The following is a 27,746-nucleotide window of genomic DNA, read 5'->3' as shown; positions in this document are numbered from 1 at the left end:
TCACGGTTATCTTTTTGTTTGTCTACTTTGTCATTGCGATTCGGCCAAACAGTGCCCGAGTCATGCACCTCGGCTAAATAGTGACCAAGCCATGCACCTTGACCAAATAGTGTTTTGAGTCATGCACCTTAGCCAAACAGTGCCCATGTCGTGCACCTCAGCCGAATAGTGTCCGAGTTGTGTACCTCGACCAAATAGTACTCAAATGTTGTACCTCGGCCAAACAGTGCTCGAATGGTGCACCTCGGCCAAATAGTGCTCGAGCCGTACACCTCGGCCAAACAATGCCCGATCCATGCACCTCGGCCAAACAATGCCCGAGCCTTGCACCTCGGCGAAAGAGTGCTCGAGTCAAGCACCTTGGCTAAACAGTGCTCGAGTCATGCACATCGACCAAACAATGCTCGAGTCGTGCACCTCGACCAAATAATACCTAAGTCATGCACCTAAGCTAAAGAGTACTAGAGTCATGCACCTCGGCCAAACAGTGCCCAAGTCATGCACCTTGGCCAAATAGTGTTTGAGTCATGCACCTCGACCAAACAATGCCCAAGTCATGCACCTCGACCAAACAATGCCCTAGTTGTGCACCTCGGCCAAACAATGTCCGAGTTGTGCATCTCAGCCAAATAGTGTTCGAGTCATGCACCTTGGCCAAATAGTGCCCGAGTCATGCACCTCAACCAAACAATGCCCGAGTTGTACACCTTGGTCAAACAGTGTTCAAGTTGTGCAGCTCGACTAAACTGTGTCTGATTTGTGCACCTTGGTCAAACAGTGCTCAAGTCACGTCTTGTCCAATACAATGTCCGAGCTATGCCTCGCAGCCAATCCAATGTCCGAGTCTCATCTTGACTAATTCAATGCCCAAACCACAACTCGCGACCAGTCCAATGTTCGAGTCGCATCTCGGCCAATCGAATGCTCGAGCTATGCCTCAAGGCCAATCCAATGTCCGAGTCGCATCTCGGCTAGTCCAATGCCCGAGCCATGCGTCACGACCAATCCAATGTCCGAGTCGCCTCTCCGCCAGTCCAATGCTCGAGCTACACCTCACGGTCAATCCAATGTTCAAGTCACATCTCGGCTAGTATAATGCCCGAGCCATGACTTATGCCCAGTTTGATGCCTGAATAATGTTGCTTGGCCAAATCTGTGCCCAAGCAGCATTGTTCGGCCAATCATATACTCGAGTAATATCACTTAGCTAGCCTAGTGTTCGAAAAGTGTGCTCGACCAAATCAGTGCCCGAGTAGTATTGCTCGACTAGTCCTACATCCAAGCAGTGTTACTCGACCAGTTCTACGCTCGAGTAGTGTTGCTCAGCCAGCCCTATCCCCGAGCTATATCGCTCAACTAGTCCAAGTCCCAAATAGAAGCTCCCATCCAACCGACGATCGAACCACCAATCCCAGCATGACAGTCGACCCAGCTAGCAAAAGGCACTAAGCCATGCCCCGAGCTCCACCACGACGAACCTGGGGCATGCCTCTTTGGGGGGGAGAGAGAATGATAGGGCATATTCTCGTAACACCCTCATGATAACAATCAGCAGCCATGTTAGTGCCAACATGGAGCCTCAGGGTTGATATGGTACATTACATCGACGCGACACCTCGGACTTCGATAGGACAGTTGCTTGCTCCCGCACTGTTTGAGGTCATACAAGACGGCACCACATAGTACAAACCCGCTCCGAAAAGCTCAAAACAGTGCCGCATGGTGCCGATCCATGTAGATCAATCGGTGCCCACATGGAAGGTATGAGCCAACCGCTCGAGGAATCGATGATCATTAATAGACCATGTATGATCGACCTTCGTTCGTAGGTATAAAAGCTGACCTCCTGACCAATGTCAAGGGATCGGACTTCAAACACCTCAAATCCCCTAACTCCACTTAACACTAACTTGAGCTTCGTAGGGGTCGAGTCAAGAAATCCCCCTCCCGACCTCAGTCTGTCTGCAAGAGTCCAACGACAAAAAATCAAGTCACTCAATAAGAGAGAAGACCACACTCGGGAGACAAGGCTTAGACTCAAACTGACTCGATGCTCACTTCCTCCACCCGAGTATTCGCATGGGCAACCTTGCGCATCTGAGACAATGGTTCACTTGGGATTGAACCGAGCCATGCTGACACCTTGGCCACTACCTAAAGGTTCACTAACAATATGGTTCAATCCATCACCACCCTTCCTTTCTTCCAGCAGATATGCACTCCCTCCGGCCCTCACCTTTCTGATACAACATGGTTTGGTGATCCACTTGTTTTCCTCCTCCTCTTCTTCTTGTTGCGTTGCAGTACGTACTCCTGGCTCCATGGTTGGCGCACAGCGTACACAAGTTAGTGACAGGAAAGCCAGAGGAGAGGGACATGTTCAACTTCCTCTTCTTCCCAGCACTGCTGATGCGGTTGCTGCACGCCCATCTCTGGATCACTCTGTCCCGGATGAAGACTGCCAACAGCAACCACAGCATAGTCGACAAAAGCCTCGACTTCGAGCAAGTGGACAGAGAAAGGAACTGGTACTCTTTTTCCATCTTCTTCTTCTAGTTTGTTGTTGTGTCGTAGACGCCACAAGGTGTGATGGAGAAAACTGGATGGCAGGCATGACCAGATCAACTTGACAGCCATCTTGGCATACGTGGTAAACAAGGTGATTCCTGGAGCATTACATCTACCATGGTAGAATACTAGAGGAGCGATCCTCATCAGTCTCCTCCACGTTGGCCCCGTGGAGTTCCTCTACTACTGGTTCATCGAGCTTTGCACCATCATTACCTCTATTCCCGTTACGATTATCACCGCCATGCCTCCGTTGTTACTGAGCCCATCACATGTGAGACCCCTCTCTCTCTAAGTCTACTTCTGCCTCGCAAAATGAACAAGTATATCCAAGTTTGCATGTGTGGCTTACTTAGCTTCGTCTCTCGCAGCTGTCATCCATCCATTCGCTGAAGAGCTGGTCTACTTCCTGCTCTTTGCGATTCCTCCTATACCCGCAGCTCTAACAGGATCAGGTTCCATTATAACAAGCTATGGGTATTTGAACTATATTGATTTCATGAACTACATGGGCCACTGCAACTTTGAGATGGTTCCCAAGTGGCTTCTCGACAGCTTGCCCCCGCTCAAGTACCTCATGTACACTCCCTCGTAAGTATGGACTTCCTCGGACTACAATCTTAGCCTCAGGCCGTTCAGTGAATCAAGAAACGATACATGAACTGGAAACCAACAGATTAATTCGAAGTAAGATCTTATATTTCATGCGCAGGTTTCACTCCCTTCACCACACGAGATTTCGCACCAATTACTCGCTCTTTATGCCAATATACGACTATATATACGGTACGGTGGACGAGTCTTCGGAAGAGTTACATGAAAGATCTCTCAGGAAAAAGGAGGAGATGGTCGATGTGGTTCATCTGACCCATTTGACCACGCCGCAGTCCATGTATCACTCTCGAATCGGCCTTTCTTCCCTGGAATCAAAACCATACAAGCATTAGTGGTACTTGTGGATCTTCTGGCCCTTCACGCACTCACTGGTGCAGCTGGCATGGCACATCGGGACTACATTCACCGTGGAGAGGAATAAACTGGAGAAGCTACGGATGGAGACATGGATGGTGCCAAGATACAGCTTCCAAGTAAGATTCTCAGCTAAATTCCATTTTTTGGATTTAGCTCTCTCCTGACTTGAGAAACGCTCGTTGACAGTACGCCACATTCGCTGAGAACGAGAAGATAAATGGGTTGATCGAAGAAGCTATTCTGGAGGCCGACAAAAGGGGAGCTAAAGTCTTAAGTTTAGGTCTCCTAAACCAAGTAAGTTACTTTGTTGTCGATCTTACGCGAGCATGTTAAATGACATCTCAGATTCTGTGACGTTGTGTGCTGTAATTGCAGGCCGATGAATTGAATGGGTGCGGCATGCTGTATGTGAAGAGGAATCCCAAGCTTAAGGTAAGGATTGTGGACGGAACCAGCTTGGCAGTTGCTGTGGTTCTGCACAGTATCCCCAAAGGAACACAGAGCGTTCTTCTTCTCGTCGGAAATGTCTCCAAAATGGCTCTCTCTTTATGCTTGGCTTTATGCAAAGTCGATATCCAGGTCCGTAATGAATTCAAGTCTCTTTCCTTTGAGAATGAATTCGTATCAGACAAGGGTTTTCTATCATTTGCTCTTATCATCTCACAGGTAGAGATGGTTCAGAGGGACAAATTCAACCTCCTGTAACAGAGACTGCCACCACAACTTCAGAAATATTTGGTTTTATCTGGCAAATACAGAAGCAAGGGGAGGTCTTTTGCAGTCCACCTCCTCCGTTTCTCTCTCTCTCTCTCTGACATTTCCCATACCTTTCAGTTGTTAGATGAATTGTACAAATCCAAGGACTATTAATTTCCAGTCCAATCAAGAACTATTAATCTTTATTACTATAACATCGGTATCTTTCTGACGTTAAAGGAACAGAGTAGCAGCTGGGCAGTGAATCAATAATTCCATTCACATTTCAACTGTTGTGGTACCATCTTCCCGACAGCAATACTTCATCCCTATGCACGGAAACATTCATGTAGACGCTAATTAGTTTGGATATTGACTAATCCTTTTGATCGCATAATAACTGAGGCTCACGCTTGCAGACGTGGTTACTTGGGAATGGAGTGAGATTAATTCATTATATGGATGTCATTGTAAGCAGAAGAGCAAGTTGATTAATTCATTATTTCAGCCATAATTTTCGAACAAAATAAGTCCTCTTTCAGTTATCAAACTTAATTATATGCAAGAATGAGGCATAAAAGACGAGAGGGGCCTGCGTTGGCTGCCTTTTCGATCGAGATTGAGTCGGCCACATTAATTTAATCGCTATCTCTTTTGAATATTTACCTCGCGCACCCTATAAATCTTCATGGATATTGTGTGGGTAGAGTCCAACAAAATAATTGATACGGTCCAAATTTCACATTCATCAGGTCGACATCCAACGTGTTCCACTTTTTCGCTACCAAAATAATATGTGGTGCCAGACCTATCCACGCAGTGCTGCCCTGTTGTCTGCAGAACAACTTCACCGTTTTTTCTTCCACGTTCGTACCTCTCCGAGTCACGCATGGTTTTTAATTGGCCAACAAGCGGTCAACGAATGAAACACGCCGCTCCTGGTCAATCCGTCCCTCTGAGTTCCAAATGTTCCACTGGTGCGCGAGAGACCAGTGAGGCGTCCGACTGCATACCTCACCGAGGGGATCTCCCAAAGACCTCGTCGCCGCTCCTCCGGAAGCAATGCGGGTGGCGGTGATCGGTGCGGGCATCAGCGGGTTGGCGTCGGCCTACACGCTTGCCAAGGCCGGCGTCGACGTGGTACTCTACGAGAAAGAAGACTACTTGGGCGGCAACGCCAAGACCGTCACATTCGATGGCGTCGATCTCGATCTTGGTTTCATGGTCTTCAACCGGGTTAGTGCTTCAAAATCTACTCCCCACCGGCCTTACCATACATTTGGTTCTGCCGTGTTCTCGTATGATCTTAACTCATCTGGTAGCCCATAAATTCAGCTCATAGTTAGTTCACAAATTCAACTCATTGTGGGCTTCGACCCACAGCTCATCCTCTTTTAACCTAACCCTAATTAACATTAAGGGAGTGTGGTGGCTATGTTTTGAAGACAGAAAAATGCATAAATATGACAACAACGTGGGAGAAGAAAAACAGCTACGGGATTCCAAAGAAAATGAAGAAAACAAGACAAAAAAGGAAGAGAAAGAAAGGAAAAAAGATAATGAAAACGCAAATGGGCTATTCTAAATCATCTAGCAGTATTCTCATTTCATATTAGATCAAATCTACAGTAGACTCATTACTTAGGGAGTCATGTTAGATCAAATCTACAGTAAACTCATTACTTAGGGAGGTTTTAGATATTGTAGGCAGTGACGTGATCGTTGTATCCCAGTTATTTTCTTGTGATTGTTGTTAGGATTTAGGGCAAGAGATTGAGATTTATATATTTATTATTCTTATATTGGATTATCTCTAGTTTGCCGATTTTTACCCTTTATATTGAAGGAGTTTTCCACGTATATCTTGGTGTTCTATTTTATTGTGGTTTCATTTAATTCTGCTACGTATTATGGTCTTTTAGTATTTGTTCATATACAAAGGTTATTCCTGGTTTATATCTCCATCATCATCGCCAAATCTAGCTTGAATTATCCTCCTTTCTACCTCATCTTGAATTTGAATGGGTAATTCTTTATGAATATCTGGGACTTGTTTCCAGAGATTCTGTGAGGGTTTTTTTTTTCTTCTATTTTTGGTGTAAAAATTAGAACTAAAAGACATAATCGATAAAACAAAAGAAACAATCACGTTTACGTATGTCAAAACAAAAGATATTATAGAGAGTCATAAATGACACAGGGTTGCATGAGCTCTTCACGAAAAAAAAAAAAAAAAATCTAAAATCAAATAATAATAAATTTAATTTAATTGTATATCTCTTAATATCATTCAAAATATTTTTGATATGTAAATATATAAAAAATGATCCGAGGATAATGAAATAGGAACGAAAAGGATATGAGAATAGATTTATAATTTTTATATATAGTCACTAAGATTATCTATCTATTTATAAATAAGAGTAAATAATTTAAAATAAGTAATTAGGAGAGTCCTATTAAGATTCTATCATAATTAAAAAAAATTTATTGATTGATAATCTTAATCAGAATTTAATTACAAATATAATATATTTTATTCAATTAAATAAAATTATCCAATATAATAAGCTGATCGCTACCATCTCGTGACTAAAATGATAAGTATACTTTTGATTAGCAGCCAATGGACACGAGCATGCACGGAAATCGTCCTCTGCTATCAGAAATGTTCCCTAGATCATGTAAGAGCATGGTAAGATGAAGAAAGTTACCAATCAATAAACAAGTTAAGATTTGATTTCACCCTACATTAGGTGTCGAGTCACGGCCACCACTGCTATTGAAGGCACGAAGTCTGTGCGGTGTCAAATCATCTATCACACACAGTTAGAAAGAAATTAATGGTGTCACCTCATCTATCATATGGCCAAATTGTTCCCAAACACGTTATTTACCATGATGCAACCATGTATGATTACATTGCTCGACAAAAGAGTAATCGTCGATTTGAAACCATGCGTGCAGGTAACTTACCCGAACATGGTGGAGTTCTTCGAGACTCTGGGCGTCGACATGGAGATATCCGATATGTCGTTCTCCGTGAGCCTGGACGAAGGCAAAGGCTACGAATGGGGAAGTCGCAATGGTCTCTCCGGCTTGTTTGCGCAGAAGACCAACGCGCTCAATCCTTCCTTCTGGCGAATGATTCGTGAGATAGTCAAGTTTAAGGGCGACGTTCTCATGTGAGTCATCATCTCATCACAGTTCCTTATTCTTTCTTGGTTGTGTGCGTCCAAATCGAGGATGAAATCGGCGTTCCACGTTGCACCACGACTTCCAATTGACTTACTGCAGCCTCTGCCCCATTCCATCCGTTTCACTCACAGAGTGGTAGTCGGTGGAACGTTTCGTGGCCCAATTATTTATGTCACAACCGCCGCGTATGGCAATAATGCGTCCACTGTGGAAGCGCCATCTAACCATAGGACGTGGTCTAACTTCCGGCCCGAGTTAAATGTTGGGTTGGAGAACGATCGGCCCGTCACTTGTGTGTTAACGCACGCAGCACCCAAAAACACTAGTAGAGGTGGGAGCTGTGCCCGATGGCTCCATTTCATATCCTACTCGCGCGAGATCTGCTTGCATCTGTCTCGACGTCGAGAACGATCGCCATCTTTTCCCCTTCACGGATCCGGCGTCGTCGTTGCACGGGTTCCCCGATCTGTGAGAGAAGGGCATTCGATTCGAGGTTGCACCATCGCTGTCATCGTCATCATCATCGGTGAAAGATGATGACGTTAATGCCCCTTCCTTCGCGTGATCATCGTCATCGTCGTCGTCGTCGGTGTCGGTTGGAAGGACGGTTCTTATGGAGGGAGGTCCTTCAAACCCATGAAGGATGATCATGGTACATCCCCAAATTCTTTTCGGTTCGGATTTATTCTTGTTCCCATTTACATGCTCTGCAATCTATCAAAATTCGCACGTCTTACTCGCTCAACCCTTATCCGTTCTGGGAAAGGTTTTCTGGGGTACAATTTTTCTGGACCAACATAGGTTCCCTTATATTATGAAGACGAGGATTTGGTGTTTCTTTAACCTCGTGAAGGATGATAAAGCTAAGCCCTAAAGTATTTAAGATGTACGATTGCTTCTCGTTATATCTTCACCGTAGGGTTTTAATGTTTTCAAGTTTCTGTGTTAGATGTTCTTGAATATATTTGAGAAATCAATATACAAAACTCTTGTTGTACTAGGTACCTCGAGGAGCACGAGAACATTCCTGATATGGATCGAAATGAGACCTTGGAACATTTCATCAAGTCACATGGATATTCTGAGCTATTTATGAGGGCTTATCTTGTGAGTTGATTGTTTGATCCAAGTAGCCTTGTTTATCCAATCTGTTGCGTGAGGTATGTAATCTTGTAATCCTGCAGATTCCAATCTGTGCTTCTATCTGGTCATGCCCTTCAGAAGGAGTATTGCATTTTTCAGCTTATTCTGTCCTTTCTTTTTGCCGTAACCATCACCTTCTTCAGGTTATATTCTTCAACCTCTTTTGGATGCTTTAATTAAATTATCATTCTCAAATTCTTTTGTTGTTCTTTCTTAGGAAGTTGGTAGGTCATAGGTGGCATCAGCATTTTATTGATAATTAAAGTTATACAGGTTTTTGAGCAGTTCTTCGAGCTGCTTGATTGATTGTGGAATGAGGCAACAATGACAGGAGAAAACTAAAATCATCTTACCATAATTGTATTATAGTAAATGACGTGCCTGATTATGGATAAAGCTATGCCATTATCTAATTGATTTTTCAACTGCAACATATTGTTGAAGTATCATATTCTTGATTAAAGACCTCTTCTTTAAATGTTTTTATAGAAGAACACTTTTTGAAATTTGTTTACTAAAATAGACTTATGTCATGTTTCCTTTTCTTTCTAAGTCTACTTCAACAGCAAACTTTGTTTAAATTTGTGTTACATGAGTTGCATCGATAATATTACATATAAAGTAAGATTGTTGATATTTGGGCTAATTATATATTACCTCCTATAATTAGTTATCTTTAGTATTCCGGTCCTTACACTTTCAAAATTATATTGGGATCTTTATCCTCACGAAAGTGAAATATTGAGATATCTATACAGGGTTAAAAAGGTAATTTCATTGGGTAAAAAAAATCAAGAAAGAGAGAGAAGTTTTGTTGGAGTAACAGGGTTAAATATTTTACTTTCGTAAGTATAGGAACCTCAATGTAACTTTTGAAAGCATACGGACTTGGATGCTAAAGGTAACTAATTACAGAGGGTAATCTGTAATCAGCCCCTGATATTCTTAAAAGTTACTGCATCTAGCTTCATTTAACCATGTTATGTGTACATGTTGATTGATTTGTCACAAGTTTCTCATTCTTAACATTTTTCATTTAAAGCTTTCGTAGTTTTACTGATAAATCTATATTTCTCATGGTGATCTGTCTGTTGTTCTCATTCAGCTCTTTGGCCGCCCCCAATGGCTTACTGTCAAGTCACGTTCGCATTGCTATGTCAACCGGGTATGGATTTGTCCCATTGTTTTGTTTGATGTCTGGTTATGCCATGAGGATATACCTCTCTAGAAGACATTGCTTACATTTTAATTCACAGTGATGAATACTTGCTATGAGCAGGTTAGAGAAGAACTGGAAAATAGATCTTGTAAAATTAAAACAGGATGTGCTGTGCAGTCCGTTCTGAGGACTGATGAAGGTAAAGATCCTTTGTGCCATATGATTGCTGACTATTGATTTTGATAAACTTGAATGAACAAAAATATTACTATGGATGAAAACATTTATTTACTTCATTATTTACATTAAACCCACATGCTGTCTTACCTAGAGCTCGATTGTATCTATTAGTCAAAGATTGGTCTGATCATTTTAACCTAAACAATGAGAGCTGTAAGAAGTAAGTTACCAAGTATTGTAAAATCTATATGTGGTAGTATATGTCTTTACCCCTAAAACACTGGGAACTGTAGGAGCATGATTACCGAGTCATACAAATTAGATATACACTTGATTGTCAGGTCAGCTCTCATCATGTAAAATATGATTGGCAGATGCCGTAAAGTTTCATCCCTCTCCCTTGTATAAAATGTTGCAGTGGAACAATGGGAATTTAAGAATGTTGTAGTTGTTCATTCAATGTGCAAAAAAAAAAAAACAAAGAAAGAAAGCAATATTATCTTGTATACTCCTACTCTATTTTACTCCGTTTGTTTTAAGTTGCATCGTGTATCTGTAATTTTGCAACCAATGAGCCTTTTGATCTCATATTTTAAACACCTCTGTGCTAACAACTACTTATGTAGTAGCATGCCAGATCTATGGACTGGTAGTTTATCTTTTATTATAAGGTTTGCCGTACCGGACTGTACCGCCCGGTACGGGCGGTACGTACCGGTCCGACAGACCAGCGGTACGCGGACCGCATTGTACCGTACCGACACTGTAGCACACTGTAGCTACACTGTAGCTGGGTGTACCGCTCGGTACACCGTACCATACCGGTACCGAGCCCGGGTCGAAACACCGGTACGGTACGATACGGCGAACCTTGCTTTTATATACCAATGGTTCTCTTGCTTGCAGCCTCTTCCCCTTTGATTAGAAGCAGATGTTGCTGTACATTGTAACTAAAGTTTCAAAAAACCAGTAGAGTTTGCAATAAATAAGAATTATGATTAGAATCACATGCCCCTACTCGGAAACATAAGCTTTGGCAATCTGGTGGTGTTAATTTGAATCTGTTGTTTCTTTGGAATATCTAAAATTTTTGGCATCACATATGGTACATGATATGACAGGGAATTTGGATAGCACATTAAATTCATAACACTCAGTATGCCCTTTTTCTATATCTAAATGTCTGAATATGTGTAATCATTAACAAAATTGATAGTTTCTGGCCCTACAGCAGGTTGTTGTGTGTTGGCAGCAGACCACTCAGAAGAAATATATGATGGGTGCATAATTAGCATCCATGCCCCAGATGCTTTGAAGCTTCTAGGAACACAAGCAACATACGATGAGTCAAGGATACTTGGTGCTTTTCAGTACGTCTACAGGTATGCTGATGTGTCTCTTTCTACTTTTGTGTCTGTTCCAATAAATTGTTGCTTAGCTGATATAAATGTAGGATAATCTTAGAAGCCTATATATGGATCTGATATCTATTAGTTGAAAGTTAGTACCTTAAAGTCTAAGATTTAAGCATTTGGATATATAAAAAGCTTCAGCTATCGGAACTAAAAATTCATCTTATTTTTTTCACTTGATTGCCATTTGAACAAATTTATCGTTCTTTAATGGTGCTTCATGTTCCAAGTATCTACCAACCTAGGAAGGTATAAAGAAAAAAAGATGAAAAAATAGAGGATGATATTGAATGAAGAGAAAAACGCTTCAGTATTGTGCTTTGACAACCATTATCTACTGCCATACTATAGTAGCTCATAGCATCATGTTATAGTACTTGTGTTAGACCACTGTGCTATAGTATAATAATTCCAAGAGAAAAAAATAACATCTACCATCAGCCAATGATAGTAAACACGTTAGGATTATAAGTTATTCATTAATCTAGATGCAAGATAACTTTTAGGCTTATGCATAGTGTTCTACCTTTTCCTATATATTCTTATGATTGGATAAGTGCATTTGGGGAATTAATATAAGAAATATTTTCTTCTTTACATAACTGTTTGTTGTGACGTTCAATAACATATACAATGTCTACCATGAGTGAAGGTATCATCCCTTCTTTCTCTCAATTTATGTTATTCACCTTTTTCTCATCTTTTTCGTCTTTCAAATCTTAATCTTCTATTATCTCGTACAAACTTATTGTTGCAACCAATCTGCATTCATTTGCTTGCTACTTTTTGTATTGTCTTGCATGTTTTGATGCAAAGCCTGATTTAGGATATTTCTAAGAAATAATGCTTGGAATTTATTTGGTGTGGAAAACAGCTCAGAACACCTTTGTTTTACTGCAATGAAGTAGAATTTGGATTCTGGGGACTCAAGAATCTTGAACAAACTTATTATTTTATGATATGACAGTCTGTTAGGATGTAAAGAATAAAGATGGACAAATGCTTAATGAGAAGTGTATTCACACATGGGAATATCTGCCTTCTGCTTTACCAAATTCAATTACATAGACATGTTTCCTTTTGTTGTTAATATTTCTGCTTGACAATATATGTAATTAAAATTTCTCAATGAACAGTGATATTTATCTTCATCGTGACAAAAGTTTGATGCCCCAAAACCCATCAGCGTGGAGTGCTTGGAACTTTCTTGGAACCACACAGCATGGTGTATGTGTTACATATTGGTTAAATGTGTTACAGGTGTGTAGTGCACTTGCTACAGGATATTGTTGTTTGTCTAACATAGTGAATTTGTCAGATTTGCTTCTATAGTTCTATTTATAGGAAGTTTATCTTGTCAGTTAACACTCATTTTTTTCCAATTACTACTTACATTCTCTATATTAACATGCAGAATCTAGGTTCTACTGGTCGCCCATTTCTTGTAACTCTGAATCCTCCTCGTATTCCAAAGCACAAGTTACTTAAATGGTACACTAGCCATCCTTTCCCGTCGGTTGCAGCCTCAAAAGCTTCTCTTGAGCTAGATAAAATTCAAGGAAAAAGAACAATATGGTTTTCTGGAGCATACCAAGGTAAAGCAAAAAATTCCCACAGGGAATTCTTGTCTACTTTATAGTTTTTATAATGGGGCCAAATGTATGAACCAATGTCAGGTTTAATTGCATATCATGCAGGTATCCATGATAGTTATATGCATGACCAAACAAACATTGTGGATGTGTACACCTATACATACTAGTGAATAACACACATGCAGATCCACATGTGAGATGAGAATAACAAGAGAAAATTGTTAATTGATTCCAGTGATTAATTTATTGGCATCTTTAAGAGTATTTTTCTGGTTTGGTGATTAATTTTATCTTCCATTTTTTTAAAAAAATATTATGAAGATCAACTATTTGTTTCTAATACTAAAGGGTTCCATCGTTTCTACTTTCCTGCTAGAACAACTGTCTCAACTACCAAGTAATTACTTGCCACCTTACTTTTGTAAAATTTGAGGAGTCAATTGCAAGTAGGTGCTTCAATTCATCATCTTGCATTTATTGTGCAGCAAAATATTATTAATTATTTCTTCAAAAAAAATTATTTCTAACAGTCAGTTCATCATCTAACATTGCTTCTAGGTGCTTCAAAAAAAAAAAAAAGATTAACATCATCTAACATAGGTGCTTCTTTAAATAATAATTTTCTACAGTTACAGTTATTGTCAATTTGCATGTGATCCATAAAACTATCCATGTGAAATTAACTATTAAGTAGTTCTTAAATTAGCTTGATGAATATAAAATAAATATCTAATTTAAATGCATATTTAATAGTTGTCAATGTTTTGAACAAAATTATTAGTATTTATCATAACTATGTCACCAAATGATAATTAGAGGCCCCACTGGCAGTACCCATTTTTTCTTGCATATTAATTCCTAACTATGAAAATTTCAAAGTAATCCCTCTATTCATCATATCTGCATACTAATTCTTGAAACCCAAATCATACAGATCACTGATTATGCCTATTTAAATCAAAAGACATGGATAGCTGTGGGGCTTGAGGCCACAACCTTTGCACCATAGCATGGTTGCTTTGCAACCTGGGTGTCAAGGGTTCAAGGGGCAATCTTTTTCATGTCATCCAGTGGTTGTGGGGCTCCCATGAGTACATGATAACACTGATTGTCGTTCCACTTGTAGAGGTCTAGTTCACATAGATCAACCCTTTGACGATGCACCGAAAAATATCGAACTTTTTACATGTCATGCATCGTTATATTTTTGTCATTTGATCTATAGCCATTTAGAGGATTATATCAATTATGATTACTCCTTTTAGAATAAACATTAGATCTTTTAAGAGTTACATGTAAATCATATACTCTTTGGAAGGCACTTGGTAGATTTTTTTCATGCATTTATAATCTGGATTTTTTTATAACACCATTGTAATTAATATATGCTGTGTTAAAGAATTGATTTTTTTTTTTTTTGCTGTGGTATTTCCAGGCTATGGCATTCATGAGGATGGATTAAAGGTGATAAAATTTCCTTTCTTTTCTAAAGTTCATGCTGTATATTGGTGCCAAAGTCCAGAATATAACTACATATATGTTTATAATCTTCAATAAGTGACCCAGCATAAGTTCATGTTATATACAGGTACATCACACATTTTTTTTATTCTGCAGGCTGGCATTGTTGCTGCAAATACTGTGCTTGAAAAGGACTCTAACCTGTTGAGGAACCCAAAGCATATGGTACCATCATTGATGGAATGTGGAGCAAGATTTCTTGTCACTAGATTTCTTAAAACTTACATCTCAACTGGTTGTTTAACGTAAGTGTACGAGTTTAGTAACTGATACAGATTCATATATCATGGATGTCAGAAAGCCAGTTGCTTACTGGTGCTTATACAGAAGATGACCTTCACTTGGTTTAAATGAGTAGTTGTAACAAAGCATTTATTAAGTTGACATAACCCGTGCTGTTGGCTTGCAAAGTTCTGATGCTGTACCAACATAATCATGCCAGCAGCACTTAAACCTTGAATCTGGGTGAGAAAGGGAGAAACTGGCCAGCAAAAAAATTATCTGGGTAGTGAGAAAAACAAAGATGTATAGCTGGGCACCTTGGTCTTTGTTTTAGTGAAAAAAATGAATGATTTTTCTTGTGTTTAGCTTTTTCTTTATGCATATAATATTAGTCAACATTTATTTTTTTCTCATAGTTAAATCAGAATCATGATGATAATGAGGTTAGATTCATGATAAGCATAAAGTAGATATAAGTCTACTCAAATATGTTAGAAAAGGATAATTCGGCAGATCTATCATGAAAATCTCCTCAGTTTTCTTTCTTAATCATCCTAATTAACATAACTTCTTATCCCTAGAAATGTTAGTAACCTGGTAAAGATTTTGTTTCCACATCATTACAGGTTGCTAGAGGAAGGTGGCACCATATATGTATTTGTAGGAACCAGCAAAAAGAATTGCTATAAGTCTGTCCTTAGAGTGCATCATCCCTTGTTCTATTGGAAGGTTCCTTCCCTCTTTGCCATTGTCTCAAGTATTAATTGATGGGACACTAGTCTGCAGCTTTCGCGTGGCACTGTATATCTTTCACAAATACTTATCCTTGACTCTTATACATTTTGACAGATTGCTTCAGAAGCTGATTTAGGCCTTGCAGATGCATATATAAATGGATACTTCTCTTTTGTTGATAAAGAGGAAGGCCTTCTGGATCTGTTTATGGTATACTTGAAGTCCCCTTGCTAAAATATCACAAAGCACTCGGTGAATCAACTTGGAAATATTTTTCATCTTTGTCTGTGTTTATTCCTGTAGGTTCTAATTGCCAACAGGGATCTTAGAAATTCCACTGGGAAGAATATGAGGTCTACAGCTGTACTCTCCTCTGTAGATTACTGAGATCATTGCTGACAGATGTACATGCTTGCATTTACTTATCTGTACTATTTAATGAATTTCCTCTAAACAAATGATACCAGAGGTTGGTGGACGCCATTACTTTTGACAGCTGGAGTTGCTTCCGCAAGATACTTTTTGTGGCACATCTCGAGACGGAACACTATAACACAAGCTCGTCAGAACATCTCTCGTCATTATGATCTGGTTAGACTAGAGACTCAACATTTTCAAATTATACTTGATTCATTTATGTTCAGACTAACAATGTTATTGTAGCATCTATTTAGCTACCATTATTTGCTGGAGTTTGATCAATAAGCTTCATGTCATTAGTATCAAATGACTCCAATATGTAAAGAAGCCATTGTATTCTGTCCATTAGTTATGTAGAAACTAGAAAATGTTTTCATTGTTGGCATTACATGACTATGAAGTTGGACTTGTTTTCACATTTCTGCAAAATTTGTAAAGCTAGGCCATGATATTATGACTGCCGTCTATCTATGACTATGACCAATCAAAGAGCAATGGTTTGAAAGATAGAACGTCAAATTATGCAACCATAAGGTGATAATTAAAACTTAAAAGTACCTTAATGTGCTGACAACTGTCTTATAGCATACACCAGATTTCATCCGTTAACTGTTGCATACTTATGAAGTTCATAGTTGAAATACTATGTTTTCCCTTGGATATTTTTCTATCGACGCCCTTCCACAATAACTGGTGTAAGGTTAACTAACATAAGAACTGTCATTTCAATGAAGTGGCTGTTTCTGTTTTCATATGTTCCCTCATTTGATTGCCTATAATCTTCATATTGTAGTTAGTGCACCATTTGGATGAAACTCTTGCTACCATCGACCTAACTAGAAAAGGTTGGCTTTCATAGGGTAGCACTAGTGTTGATCAAGCAATTTTCATAAATCATTCCAGTATTTTGCAATACTTAACAGATCATATATGATATTTAGATTACAAACTTGGATATTGGTACGGGATGTAGCCGTGACATAAGAATATTCAAAAGAAAAGGTACAACTTCGATATGGAAATAGTAATGTTACATTATATGATAAAACCTGAATTTTCTTTTTTGCTAATTTGAATGACACAATTTTTTAAAAGAAACAATTTTTTAAATCAAAATTGAATGCAAATTTTTGTCTGGAAAATATTATAATTGTCAGTGGTCTGTCTTGCAAATTTGGGAATATGAGACCCATTTAATATAAGGGGTCCTACATAGAGGTCTTGCCCATGAGTATGTACTACATTTTTCATTTTTCATTTTTCATCACCTCTAGCTTCAGAGAACTCATGTTGTTGTGATTGTCATTTGTAAAATTTCTTGTGGTATCAAATTTATATGATGATGATGATTGCTGTATAAGATTGCTTATATAATCCATCTGTCGTCTTTCTGGTTTGTAACTGAAATTAACTTTTCCATGTATACAGAGTAATGACTTCTTCTCTCTATTTTTGGATGAGACAATGACATATTCCTCTGCAATTTTCAAGGTCCAGAACTGTCATTGGTAGTTTGTTATTTTAATGCTTTTGCTAACACATTGTTATTGCAATAGTGGCTTTTTATTGAATCTAATTCTCTTCACAAATGTCATTTTATAGACAGAGCATGAGGATTTGAAACTTGCCCAACTACGCAAAATCTCTCTTTTAATTGAAAAGGTAAGTTTATGGAACCACTATTATTTTCTTTCATTTACTCATTCTTATGAAATTTTCTACCTTGTTTATCGCCAAGGCTCAAATCAATGACAAGCATGAAGTTCTTGAGATTGGTTGTGGTTGGGGAAGTTTAGCGATTGAGGTTGTTAAGCAAACTGGTTGCAGATACACAGGAATTACCTTGTCTGACGAGCAGCTAAAGTATGCTAAAAGAAGAGCTAAAGAAGCTGGACTAGAGGTATTTTGCTTTGAACTTAAGGTTTAAATTATGAAGGAAAATATTGTAAAAAAAATAACGATAAGGTTCTCAATTACAATCAAAATCTTTTTACAGTCTCTCAATTTATGTTCATGCTGAAATTCGAGTGTACTGCATTAGTTACTTTATTCACTTTAATTTGTTTATCCACATTGCTCTATACAAGCTAATAAAATTGGTGGGTGCATATTTATGCATATTATGTTAATAGTTTATTAACGTAAATGTTGTTTAACCATCAAAAATGTCTTGGTTGTCTTAATCTCAACAATAGCAAAATTAATTGTCTCCTTTGTACAGACATACATGAAACACCTGAGATGTTCTCTGTCGTCTTATGCGCAAGGTGTATTGCCTGCACAAGTGCATTCATTCAATTGTCCTTGATTCCTTTGAATATTTTCACATGAACAAACTATCCTTTTGGATACCTTTTCCTTGGTGCTTAGCATTTTGAACCAGAAACTCAATTTCATAGATGCCTAATCAATATGTTTGGTCATGTAATATCACAACTGCATGTTTTGTATGGATATAAATATAGGACGATTATCCATGAAAATACCCTCTTTTTAGGTATTTCCCGGATTGTCACGGACAAACTTCTAAACAGGGTGTTTGATGTAATGCTTGGGCATGTCCGTGTCTTTTGTTATGTTCATGCTTTGTACAGCATGTAGAGGGACGGCCGAAGGCTTATAAGTCCCATTTTAGTTGGGTCGGTGGCCGCTTTAGGCTTGTAAATAAAGGTTGTGTCATGTGGACACGTAGGAGAGATTATTCGGTCTGTAATGGACCATTTTACCCTTTGTTGTGCAATTGTTCAGAGCTTGTAAAGTCTGTTTGTAATTTGCATTGTCTATGAAGTGTTTTTCGGACATGTTTGCTTGTGGATCCCGAGTGAGGCATTTTCTCTGTCTTGTTCTCTCTTTTGTGGGTCCTAAGGGACCAGGGGAGGCTTCGGGGAGGCTGACCTTTGCGGACAGACACGCAAGGGTGCCGCACGACTTAGGCAAAACCAGCTAAGTCCGTGACAGATAGTATCAGAGCCGGACAAGCACTCATAAAAACACTTAGCATGCAAACGTGGGGGACCTGGCGGGGCTGCGTTGAGGGCAGTCAGCACACGCGCGACCGTTTGGGGGAAAACGGGCATGGAGATGTAGGGAAAAGGAGTCGCTCAGAGGAGCGGGCATCTGAGATTGGCATTCAGAGGAATGACCAACCCTTCGCGCAAGAGGCACCACGAGAACAGACAAGCTTGGAAGAATTTGAAGCGCACAAAGGTTGGGATGGCTGAGTTTGAGCTATGGCTCAACGTTGACAACCATACCTGATGGTGCTCAAGGCAAGCGGGGCGCTTGGCAAAAGGATGAGACCATGCAAGGTGGAATGAGTTGTTCAACGACCAAAAGAGTTATGCAAAGCTCACAGAGGTGAGGGGAATTGCTAGCTCGAAGAATTTGGTGCTCATGCATGGGCGTGTATGCGGACGATGGAATGTTCGTGGCCATCCCAAGGCGACCGAAACTCGGCGCCATGGAGCATTGAAATTTTCTCTTCGGCATTTGAAGGATACGTCCGTGGGAGGCTGAAAGGGTGCAACGAGTTCAGCATGTTGCTAGGCCTTGAGGGGTGCAGCGGGGGCTGTATTGACGTGGAGCCGCAATCTAGCAAGTGTGTTTGCAGGAGGCAGAACAATGCACAGTTTGTTCAGCAGATCGGAGTAGTCCAAGGGGATGGTGGTCTCCGAACGAAGAGAAATGTTGCTCCAACGGGACAGTTATCCAGGAGGGATAAGTCCCGGCTCTCCAGAGGGAGAATCATGTAGGGCGGACCTCACAAGTTGAGGAGGAGTACCTCAACAACCAACAACCCCACGAAGCTCGATGGACTGAGCAAGCGGCGAGGAGTCGTCGCATGATCTCGCTTGAGAGAATGCATTGGTGGATGCATTGCGAGATCAAGTGGGGGAGCGACCCAAAGCAACACAAATGAAGGCACACTTGGAGTCGATATGGAGATCGGACTCAAGGGAGGGCTGACCCGTGGAATGGTAGGCGCGAGGACCACCATCAACTCAATGCAAAAAACGAGGAGCGGAGCAACTTGGGTGTAACTTGGTGAAGTACCCAAGCCGCATGAAGGGAGCCAGCATAGAAGATGGAACATGGAGCAGAGGCATAGTGCTTTCCTTGGACAGAGGTCAAGGACATGAACTCTTGTAGAGGCAAGAGCAGGATCATGTTGTTCCATGGGTCATTCATTCTAATGGAGCGAACTCATCTTGCATGGTGCCAAAGACGGAGGGAGCTTCGGGGCACATGCACTTCATCTCGGAGGAGCATTTGGTGGAAGAACTAAGGCGACTCAGTTTGCGGAGGCGAAGTTGAGTTCAGAAGGCCTTAGCACGGGGCAAGAGGACGCAGAGGCGGGTACTCTTGAAGAATATGCCACAGTGTTGTCATTCAAGTTGTTGTGAAGGAGGCGGTGCGCAGCGAAGATTGTGCTGGTAGGGGCAGAGGCCCAGGATCCAGACAATGGTGCACTGATTGCAGCGAAGTCGGGGGACTTCGGGAGCTACTAGGCGATGGACTGTCCTAGAGCGGTGCTTCATCTAGGTGTGACCCAAGAGTGGGTGGATGAAGGTCGATTGCCAAAGGAGCGAACAAAATCGAAGGTGGAGGAGACCCTGCGATGTATTGGCAGAGGCCACACATGGAGGGTTCACAATTCGAGTTCATCCCACAAGGATCAAAATGCAATGGAGATGTCACCCGGAGGCGACATGGTGCAGCGGATCGGGGCAGAACAGTTCGTGGCAATGCGATACACACAATCTAGCCCCGTGAGGGACTAGATCATACGGAGGTATGATCGGGAGCTACTGGGAGCTCCACTTCGGTGAACAACACGACGGCAAGAAGGGCTATGGATTCAAGGAGTGAAGGCCATGGTACCGTAGAGGCGGGTCTTCCGTGCGTGCATCGAATTTTGCATCGGATGAAAGCCTTGGTCATCAGCATATGAGGGCTGTGTTCCACCAAGGGAAAAGTTCGAATGCAAGTACCAGTGAGTCCCATGGGAGGGACTTGATCATCCAGCAGTATGATCGAAGCAGCTGGAGAGTTAGACTGCTCCAGAGCTCACATTCGCTTAAGGGAGCCCGACAAGTCAGAGGACAAGGTCGAGTAAGCGAACGTTGCTACCAAGGAAGCTAAGGAGAGCAGAATCGGTGCAAACCCTACAACGTGATGGCAGTGGCCATGCATGGGAGTTGCAGTCTGTCTTTCCATCGACCAAAGGGAGCTGCTTGGAGAACACAGAGGTGTTGAAGCAGGGGGTCGAAAGGGGCGAGGAAGCGACAACGAGTCCAGAGGGACTTAGCTACCCAAAATCCAGCATCAGTTAGAATGGAGGTGGACTCGGAGGAGTGCCACAGAGGCATATCTATTGATTGTGAAGAAAAGGGATGCAGATGCGAGGCGACGGATAGTAGTGCCATGGGCATGGCAGCGCCATGGTACCGCAGAGGCGGGACTTCCGTGAAAGTCATTGATCCCTTGCTCTCACGGAGGGAGAGCGCTTGGTCGTGAAAGGGGCCGAGGAGGTGGAGCATGCAGAGGCAATCTCCAAGTACCGTGACAAGGCTGAAGGGCAGAGGCCAAGAAACTTCGTAAGACCGGTGTCAACAAGTTTCTCATCAAGATAGCCGTAAGTGAAGGACTTCGGGTCATGCAAGAGTGCACGACCAAGGAACGAAGCAGGCAGTACGCGGTGCTGTACCTTTGCTACTCAGTGGAGTAGGCGGCAGGGTTGATGGAGAAGACGGTACAATCCCAGAGGCGACCTCATCTATCAGAGAATTACTCCAAGTTGGGGTGAAAACTTCCCGCATTCCAGAAGTTCGATGGCATTGAGAAGGTGAATCACAGTAACTAACTCAACGCAAGGAGTGCAAACACTTCAAGTGCTTCAGAAGTGTGAGCAAAGAGCAGGCGAAGTCCAGTAACCAGCTTGATGCATGAAGTACAACCTCGAGGAGGCGGGCGAAGTCAAGTAACCTTTGCCTTCTCAACTCTTAAGAGAATGGGCGAAACCGAGTACCCCAGTTCTCTTATCTATCCAGCAGAGGAGCTCTGCACAAGTTCAAAGACCCTTCGAAGATAATGGAAGACAATAGTTGTCAAATCCTCACCAACGGTGATCAGTGCTACTGAGAGTAGATTGTCCGCTTCATTTCCCAACGAAATGCCAATCGAAAGCGGAAGTGATGCGAACCTACTTGGATGTGACAACTAACTGAAAGAAGAGTCAATGAGCAGATTTTGTGGAGGAAGGACCCAAAACTTCAGAAGTTTGCGAGGCGATGCTCGTTAAAGCTCCAACAAGCATCCACCCAGTTCAAGCAGTATGAGAATCTCTGAGAGACTGGCGCAGTAAGGATGGTCTTTTCCTTCATCTAGCGGATCCGCAGGAATCAACAAGGATCAACACAACTCAACCAACCCCACAACAGAGTCAAAGTCATTGGTGAGTTGTAGCAGCATGGCGGATCAAAGGTTCGACTACTCAAAAACAGCAGCGGAGAGCAGCTGGGAGCCAGGAGGCACATTGCAGCTGGAGCAGAAGATTGAAGACTCAGCAAAGGCGAAAAGTTGAAGTGTTCACAAAGGCTTCGACGAGGACGTCGAAGGGATAAGTGGGGGAGAATGTCACGGACAAACTTCTAAACAGGGTGTTTGATGTAATGCTTGGGCATGTCCGTGTCTTTTGTTATGTTCATGCTTTGTACAGCATGTAGAGGGACGGCCGAAGGCTTATAAGTCCCATTTTAGTTGGGTCGGTGGCCGCTTTAGGCTTGTAAATAAAGGTTGTGTCATGTGGACATGTAGGAGAGATTATTCGGTCTGTAATGGACCATTTTACCCTTTGTTGTGCAATTGTTCAGAGCTTGTAAAGTCTGTTTGTAATTTGCATTGTCTATGAAGTGTTTTTCGGACATGTTTGCTTGTGGATCCCGAGTGAGGCATTTTCTCTGTCTTGTTCTCTCTTTTGTGGGTCCTAAGGGACCAGGGGAGGCTTCGGGGAGGCTGACCTTTGCGGACGGACACGCAAGGGTGCCGCACGACTTAGGCAAAACCAGCTAAGTCCGTAACAGGATGGTACCCCTTTTCATAATTCCCAAACAGTCACTCCCTTTTTTTAATGTTCCAAAAATGCCCCTTCAAAAAGCTGTTATTTTTCTCCAACTCAATCAAAAAATTTTCCTACCAACTATTTACAGTGTTTTGTGGGTTAGGTTTTAACCACAAAAACACTGTAAGGCTAGATCAAAACACTGTATAGTATTTTTATAAAAAAATATCATTGTGTTTTTAAAACAAAAACATTAGACAGTGTTTTTAAATTAAACATTTATTTCACAGTGTTTTTTAAACAAAAATACTATATAATGTTTTTTAAAAAATAAATAGTGTTTTTGTGGAAAAGTCAGCCTACGAAATACTGTAAACAGTTGGTGGGAAATAAGTTTTGGATTGGGCAGACAACTACATGACAACTTTTGAGGGGTGTGTTTGAGATTTTTGAAATAGGAGGTGACTTTTTGGGAATTATATAAAGGTGTACCATCCGGGAAATACCCAAAAAGAGGGTATTTTCCCAAGCAATCGCTCATCGATATATGATTTGTTTGGAGACAGAATCCGAGTATTAAGTTTGTTAAAGATAAGGGACTTGGAAAAAAAAACAACTATAACAATATACTTCAATATGTAGCACTTGTGAAATATTAATTTACAAATTCTTTTATACACAAAATCCTCTATATGTTGACATTTAGAATCTGCAGTTACTAAAATTAGTCTTGTCAACATGATCAGGTGACATGAAATTCATTGTACATGTTGGATATGCAGATTTGTGCTGACATGATTCACAGGGTTTGACACAATCATCTAGAACCAATACTAGTCTGTCATTCAGCTTTCACCATCACACCCATGTTTCATACAAAATGTTCTCTTTTATGTCTTTGTTCTAGTATGAGTACCTGATTCAAGCTAAGAGCTTTAGCCTATTGACCTTCGTGACCATCTTTGTCGAGGGTTTTGAGAAGTAGATATTCTCTTTAATTCATTTTGGTCAGTTAAGGATGCAGAACAGGGTACATACAGATACTTGCATGTGGAAACTCTTGAAACTTTTTGCATCAGACCAGTTAAATGCTTGCTGATATTTTTTATAAGGAAACCATGTCAAAGGCTTTGAAATTAGCAGTAAAACTAGCTGTTCGAAGGGAATACTTTCTGTAACTCTTAGTAGTAACACTTGCTGCTGCATTTAACTTGAAAAGTTGCTTTCAGAAAGAACATGATGGCGAGCATTTCCTATTTCTTTGTGTTAATCATGGATTTTTTTACTTCAATTTTATTCTTTTTGAAGAAATCTACATTCACTCTTTCAGGATCACATTAACTTCGTGCTGATCGACTATCGCCAACTACCAAATTATCACAAATATGACCGAATCATATCTTGGTAGTATTCACTGTGTATTTTTTTTCTGAGATGTATAGAATTACTTGACTGACACTCTATATAGTGAAATGATTGAAGAAGTAGGTCATGAATACATGGAGCAGTTCTTTGGTTGTTGTGAATCTCTTCTCGCTGAAGATGGCATATTTGTCCTCCAGGTTCATTCGAGTGGCCTTTGAATTTTTTTGTTATTCTTGAGTCTTTTATAACTGACAGATTGTGCAGATTTAACTACTGATATGACCACTGTTGTTCTTTGAGCTTCTATGATTTTTCAGTGCAACTTTTCTGTAGATCATGTTGAATAGTGATGATCTACAATGTGTTGGTTTTCTCAGTGTTTCTTCCCATATCTTTCCATGACTATGTTGGTCAAATGTACAATTACCTTGGCAAAAATTGCTTTTGGTCCTATATTTGGTCTTATGAATTAAAATTTCTAGGCAAAATTTGCTTGGCAGTGAGGGTCCCAAGACAATTAGGTGGCAAATAGGTTGTGCAAAACACAAAAGGGTAGGAAACATAATCTAGAAAATTGCTAAAAAAGAGACTAGAAACTATAGAAGATGGTAAGTTCAGCACAAGTTGATGAAGACAGCAGTGAGGGAACCAAGACAATTTGGTGACAAATAGATTGCCTAGGTTGTGAAAAAAGCAATAGATTAGGAAGCATGGTCTAAGAAATAGCTAAAAGGGCAACTTATATTATATATAAAAAAGGATAAGTTCAACTCAATCGAACTGGATGATGGACACAACACAGAACGATATAGAAAGACAAAACAGTTTAAAAGCAATGGTGAAATGATATTATGATGTATAGCCAACGAAATCTCTTAGGTTATATATACAGACTAAAGTGATGATGTATATGTATCTTAGCTCATAAATATCACTTATGAACTACAAGTTGGTACGTATGATGTTGATTCAAGTTAGGAATCCACTAAGACTTAAGGTTTCCTCACATTTTGCTCAATTTTCAGATTTATTAAAATAGTGGATTTTCTAGAGAAGCAACTTGAGCTCTACATCCATATGAGACATTTGAGCATTCATCTGTTAGCTAGAAGGGACTAAAGTTTTACATTGTGGCATTTGGCTTTCTGATATTTATCAATGACGATAATTGAGCTATAATCTAAGTAACAATGGTTGTTAAGGTTATGACAGTATTTCTTTGCTGCACTTGGGAGTAAATTTATTTTGAAATTTTAGAACAAAGATTCAACTTCAACTTTCGTAAGTATCGGACATTTCATGCAGTAATGTGAAAGAAGCTCATTAGCACCTTGTGCTTCTTTTGGTTCATGTTTTCGACATACATCGCAGGAAAAGTGTTCCAGAAAATTGAGAGGTTCAGTATTCATTTGAGAATTTTAGTTTTAAATTCAGTTTTTCTGATATAGGAAGAACTGGGTTCTTATTTATTTAATATATATGAGGAATTGAATAGAGATGGTAAAACTGACGACAGCAATTTAGATTGTGCATGAAGACCTCCTAATCAATGTGTAAAAAATCTAAAAGGCAACAAGTGTTGGATTTGAAAAGCATGGGAGTTGGATGACCAACTTCAAGAAGTACATTAAATGTTACACTGGCACTGGTCTCATGAAAGAAAATACAACATACTGTGTATGACAACATATTTCATGTGAAGAATGTTTATCTAATTGGAGATTAGCATTGATGGGACTGGCAGATGTGTTTCTTAGCAGGTCTTTATTTGTTTTCTAGCTTTGGTGTGTTGACTTTCTTGATGACACAATTTATCATTTTAGACAGGCATTAGTCATGTTCAACTGCAACTCTTGTGAGAAACTAATACAATAATTTTGATGCTCCATAACTTGGTGTTATATTGAATCTGGTTCATGTGATGCTTTGATGATTTGAGGTTCTGTGCTCTAGCTTGTGAACACAAAATATAATTTATTTATTTTAGATTCTTGCGATAGGTTAAATGATAAAATAGATTAACATAGATGTAATAGTTAACCCGAAATTAGAATCAGAAGAGCTTCTTAGAGTATCCATATTCATGAATTGTATTTCTTTAATTATTTTTTCTCTGCATGGTTAATTTTCGTTGGATAACATGTCTGTAGCTGTCTTAGACTGTAATATGTCCCACTTTGGTTACCATGCAGTTCATATCAATCCCAGATGAACGCTATGATGAATACAGGAGAAGCTCTGACTTCATTAAGGAATACATCTTTCCAGGAGGATGTCTTCCTTCTTTGAGTAGAATAACAACAGCTATGGCTACTTCATCTAGATTCTGGTAACAAATTGTTTGAATTAAATGTTATATTATATGCTCAACATTTATAAGTGATTTAAATGAGTTGCATTTTCCTGGTGTCATTTCCCAATCCTCTTCAACTCTCATGGTTGTTTCCTGTTCATGTAGCATTGAGCACCTTGAAAATATCAGCATTCATTACTACCAAACACTTCGATGCTGGAGGAATAATTTCTTTGCGAACAAGGAGTAAGTATCTACCCTCTTTTTTACATGTATTTATGAGCATATTGCTGACATAGATTAATCATAGTGGAGGTTCCCGGGTAAGCTGTTACTGCCCTGGTCCCTGTATATTGTGGGATGGGGCTTCTTGTCTTTTCGGTACTCCAATGTGCCCAATGTTATGCTGCCTACCAAGTGGGCAAACTATGTCTGCTCCTTGTCTTTTTTATCAGTCTGACCTCTGGATTTTTGACAACTGCCCACTACAAAGTCCTTTTTGACCAAAATTTAGGCTCTCATATATGAACTTTGTAGTTGTATCATCTCAGTAGCTTTCACCTGTCGTCCAACAACAAGATGTTTTGGATGTTTGGTGGAATACCAACTTACAAAGCCATCAGCATGGTCAAATGACTGAATCAAACTATTTCCGTAGAAGAGTTAATAGAGGAAGTTTAAATTCGGTTTGCAACCATCTGCATGCTTTGTTTACCAATTAATGATAGTATTTCATGTTGTTCTGGTATTCAATGTTTCTGTTATACAGATATTGTTGTCTGACCAAAGGCTTCTTTGGTTTCAGAAAAATTCTTGCCCTGGGATTTGATGAGAAGTTTTTCCGCACATGGGAGTATTATTTCATGTACTGCGCAGCTGGTTTTAAATCATGTACGCTTGGAGATTATCAGGTATGTTAATAAGTTATTATGATAATCAACATGCCCTAATTAACTTTTCTATTATGATCCTATTAAGCAATTATAACACATTTTTAGTATAGTATCTTTTGTGCTTGACGAGTTGATGTGAACTGATCTTAACTTGGGATAATGCAGATAGTGTTTTCTCGTCCTGGTAACTTGAGAGCTTTTGGTGAACCATTCAACAGCATTCCCGCTACCTGTCGTTGATTTTATATGTTCGTTTGGTTTGTCGGTGTTGTAAATTATTATGATTACCCAGAAAAGACGCTCTTCATTTTCCA

At 40.1% G+C, this 27,746-nt stretch overlaps 1 protein-coding gene and 1 pseudogene across 6 annotated transcripts; both read left to right on the top strand.

Moving 5' to 3' along the window:
• Positions 1-11: 11 nt before the first annotated feature.
• On the top strand, positions 12-4,378 carry LOC135629012 (very-long-chain aldehyde decarbonylase GL1-5-like; annotated as a pseudogene).
• Positions 4,379-5,151: 773 nt separating this feature from the next.
• On the top strand, positions 5,152-27,746 carry LOC135629011 (uncharacterized). Of its 6 annotated transcripts, none has more exons than XM_065136097.1 (24): positions 5,154-5,472; positions 7,204-7,421; positions 8,436-8,541; positions 8,619-8,720; positions 9,683-9,742; positions 9,857-9,935; positions 11,151-11,298; positions 12,465-12,588; positions 12,743-12,923; positions 14,359-14,387; positions 14,541-14,689; positions 15,293-15,395; positions 15,516-15,611; positions 15,705-15,754; positions 15,869-15,992; positions 17,250-17,312; positions 17,424-17,483; positions 17,560-17,721; positions 24,212-24,285; positions 24,350-24,443; positions 26,439-26,575; positions 26,705-26,785; positions 27,345-27,450; positions 27,598-27,746. In XM_065136097.1, the coding sequence occupies exons 1-24, from the start codon at positions 5,299-5,301 to the stop codon at positions 27,670-27,672; spliced, it is 2,595 nt and encodes an 864-aa protein (XP_064992169.1). In that variant the 5' UTR covers positions 5,154-5,298; the 3' UTR covers positions 27,673-27,746. The 6 variants fall into 6 exon arrangements, 5 of the variants coding, with proteins under 5 accessions (XP_064992169.1, XP_064992168.1, XP_064992166.1 ...); XM_065136096.1 differs by having other exon boundaries at positions 11,148-11,298; XM_065136094.1 differs by having other exon boundaries at positions 11,133-11,298.

This window comes from Musa acuminata, chromosome BXJ3-1 (assembly GCF_036884655.1).
Source record: "Musa acuminata AAA Group cultivar baxijiao chromosome BXJ3-1, Cavendish_Baxijiao_AAA, whole genome shotgun sequence".
NCBI classification, from domain to species: Eukaryota; Viridiplantae; Streptophyta; class Magnoliopsida; order Zingiberales; family Musaceae; genus Musa; species Musa acuminata.
Note: the sequence above shows the minus strand (reverse complement) of the source record. Positions and strands in the feature narration are given on the sequence as shown.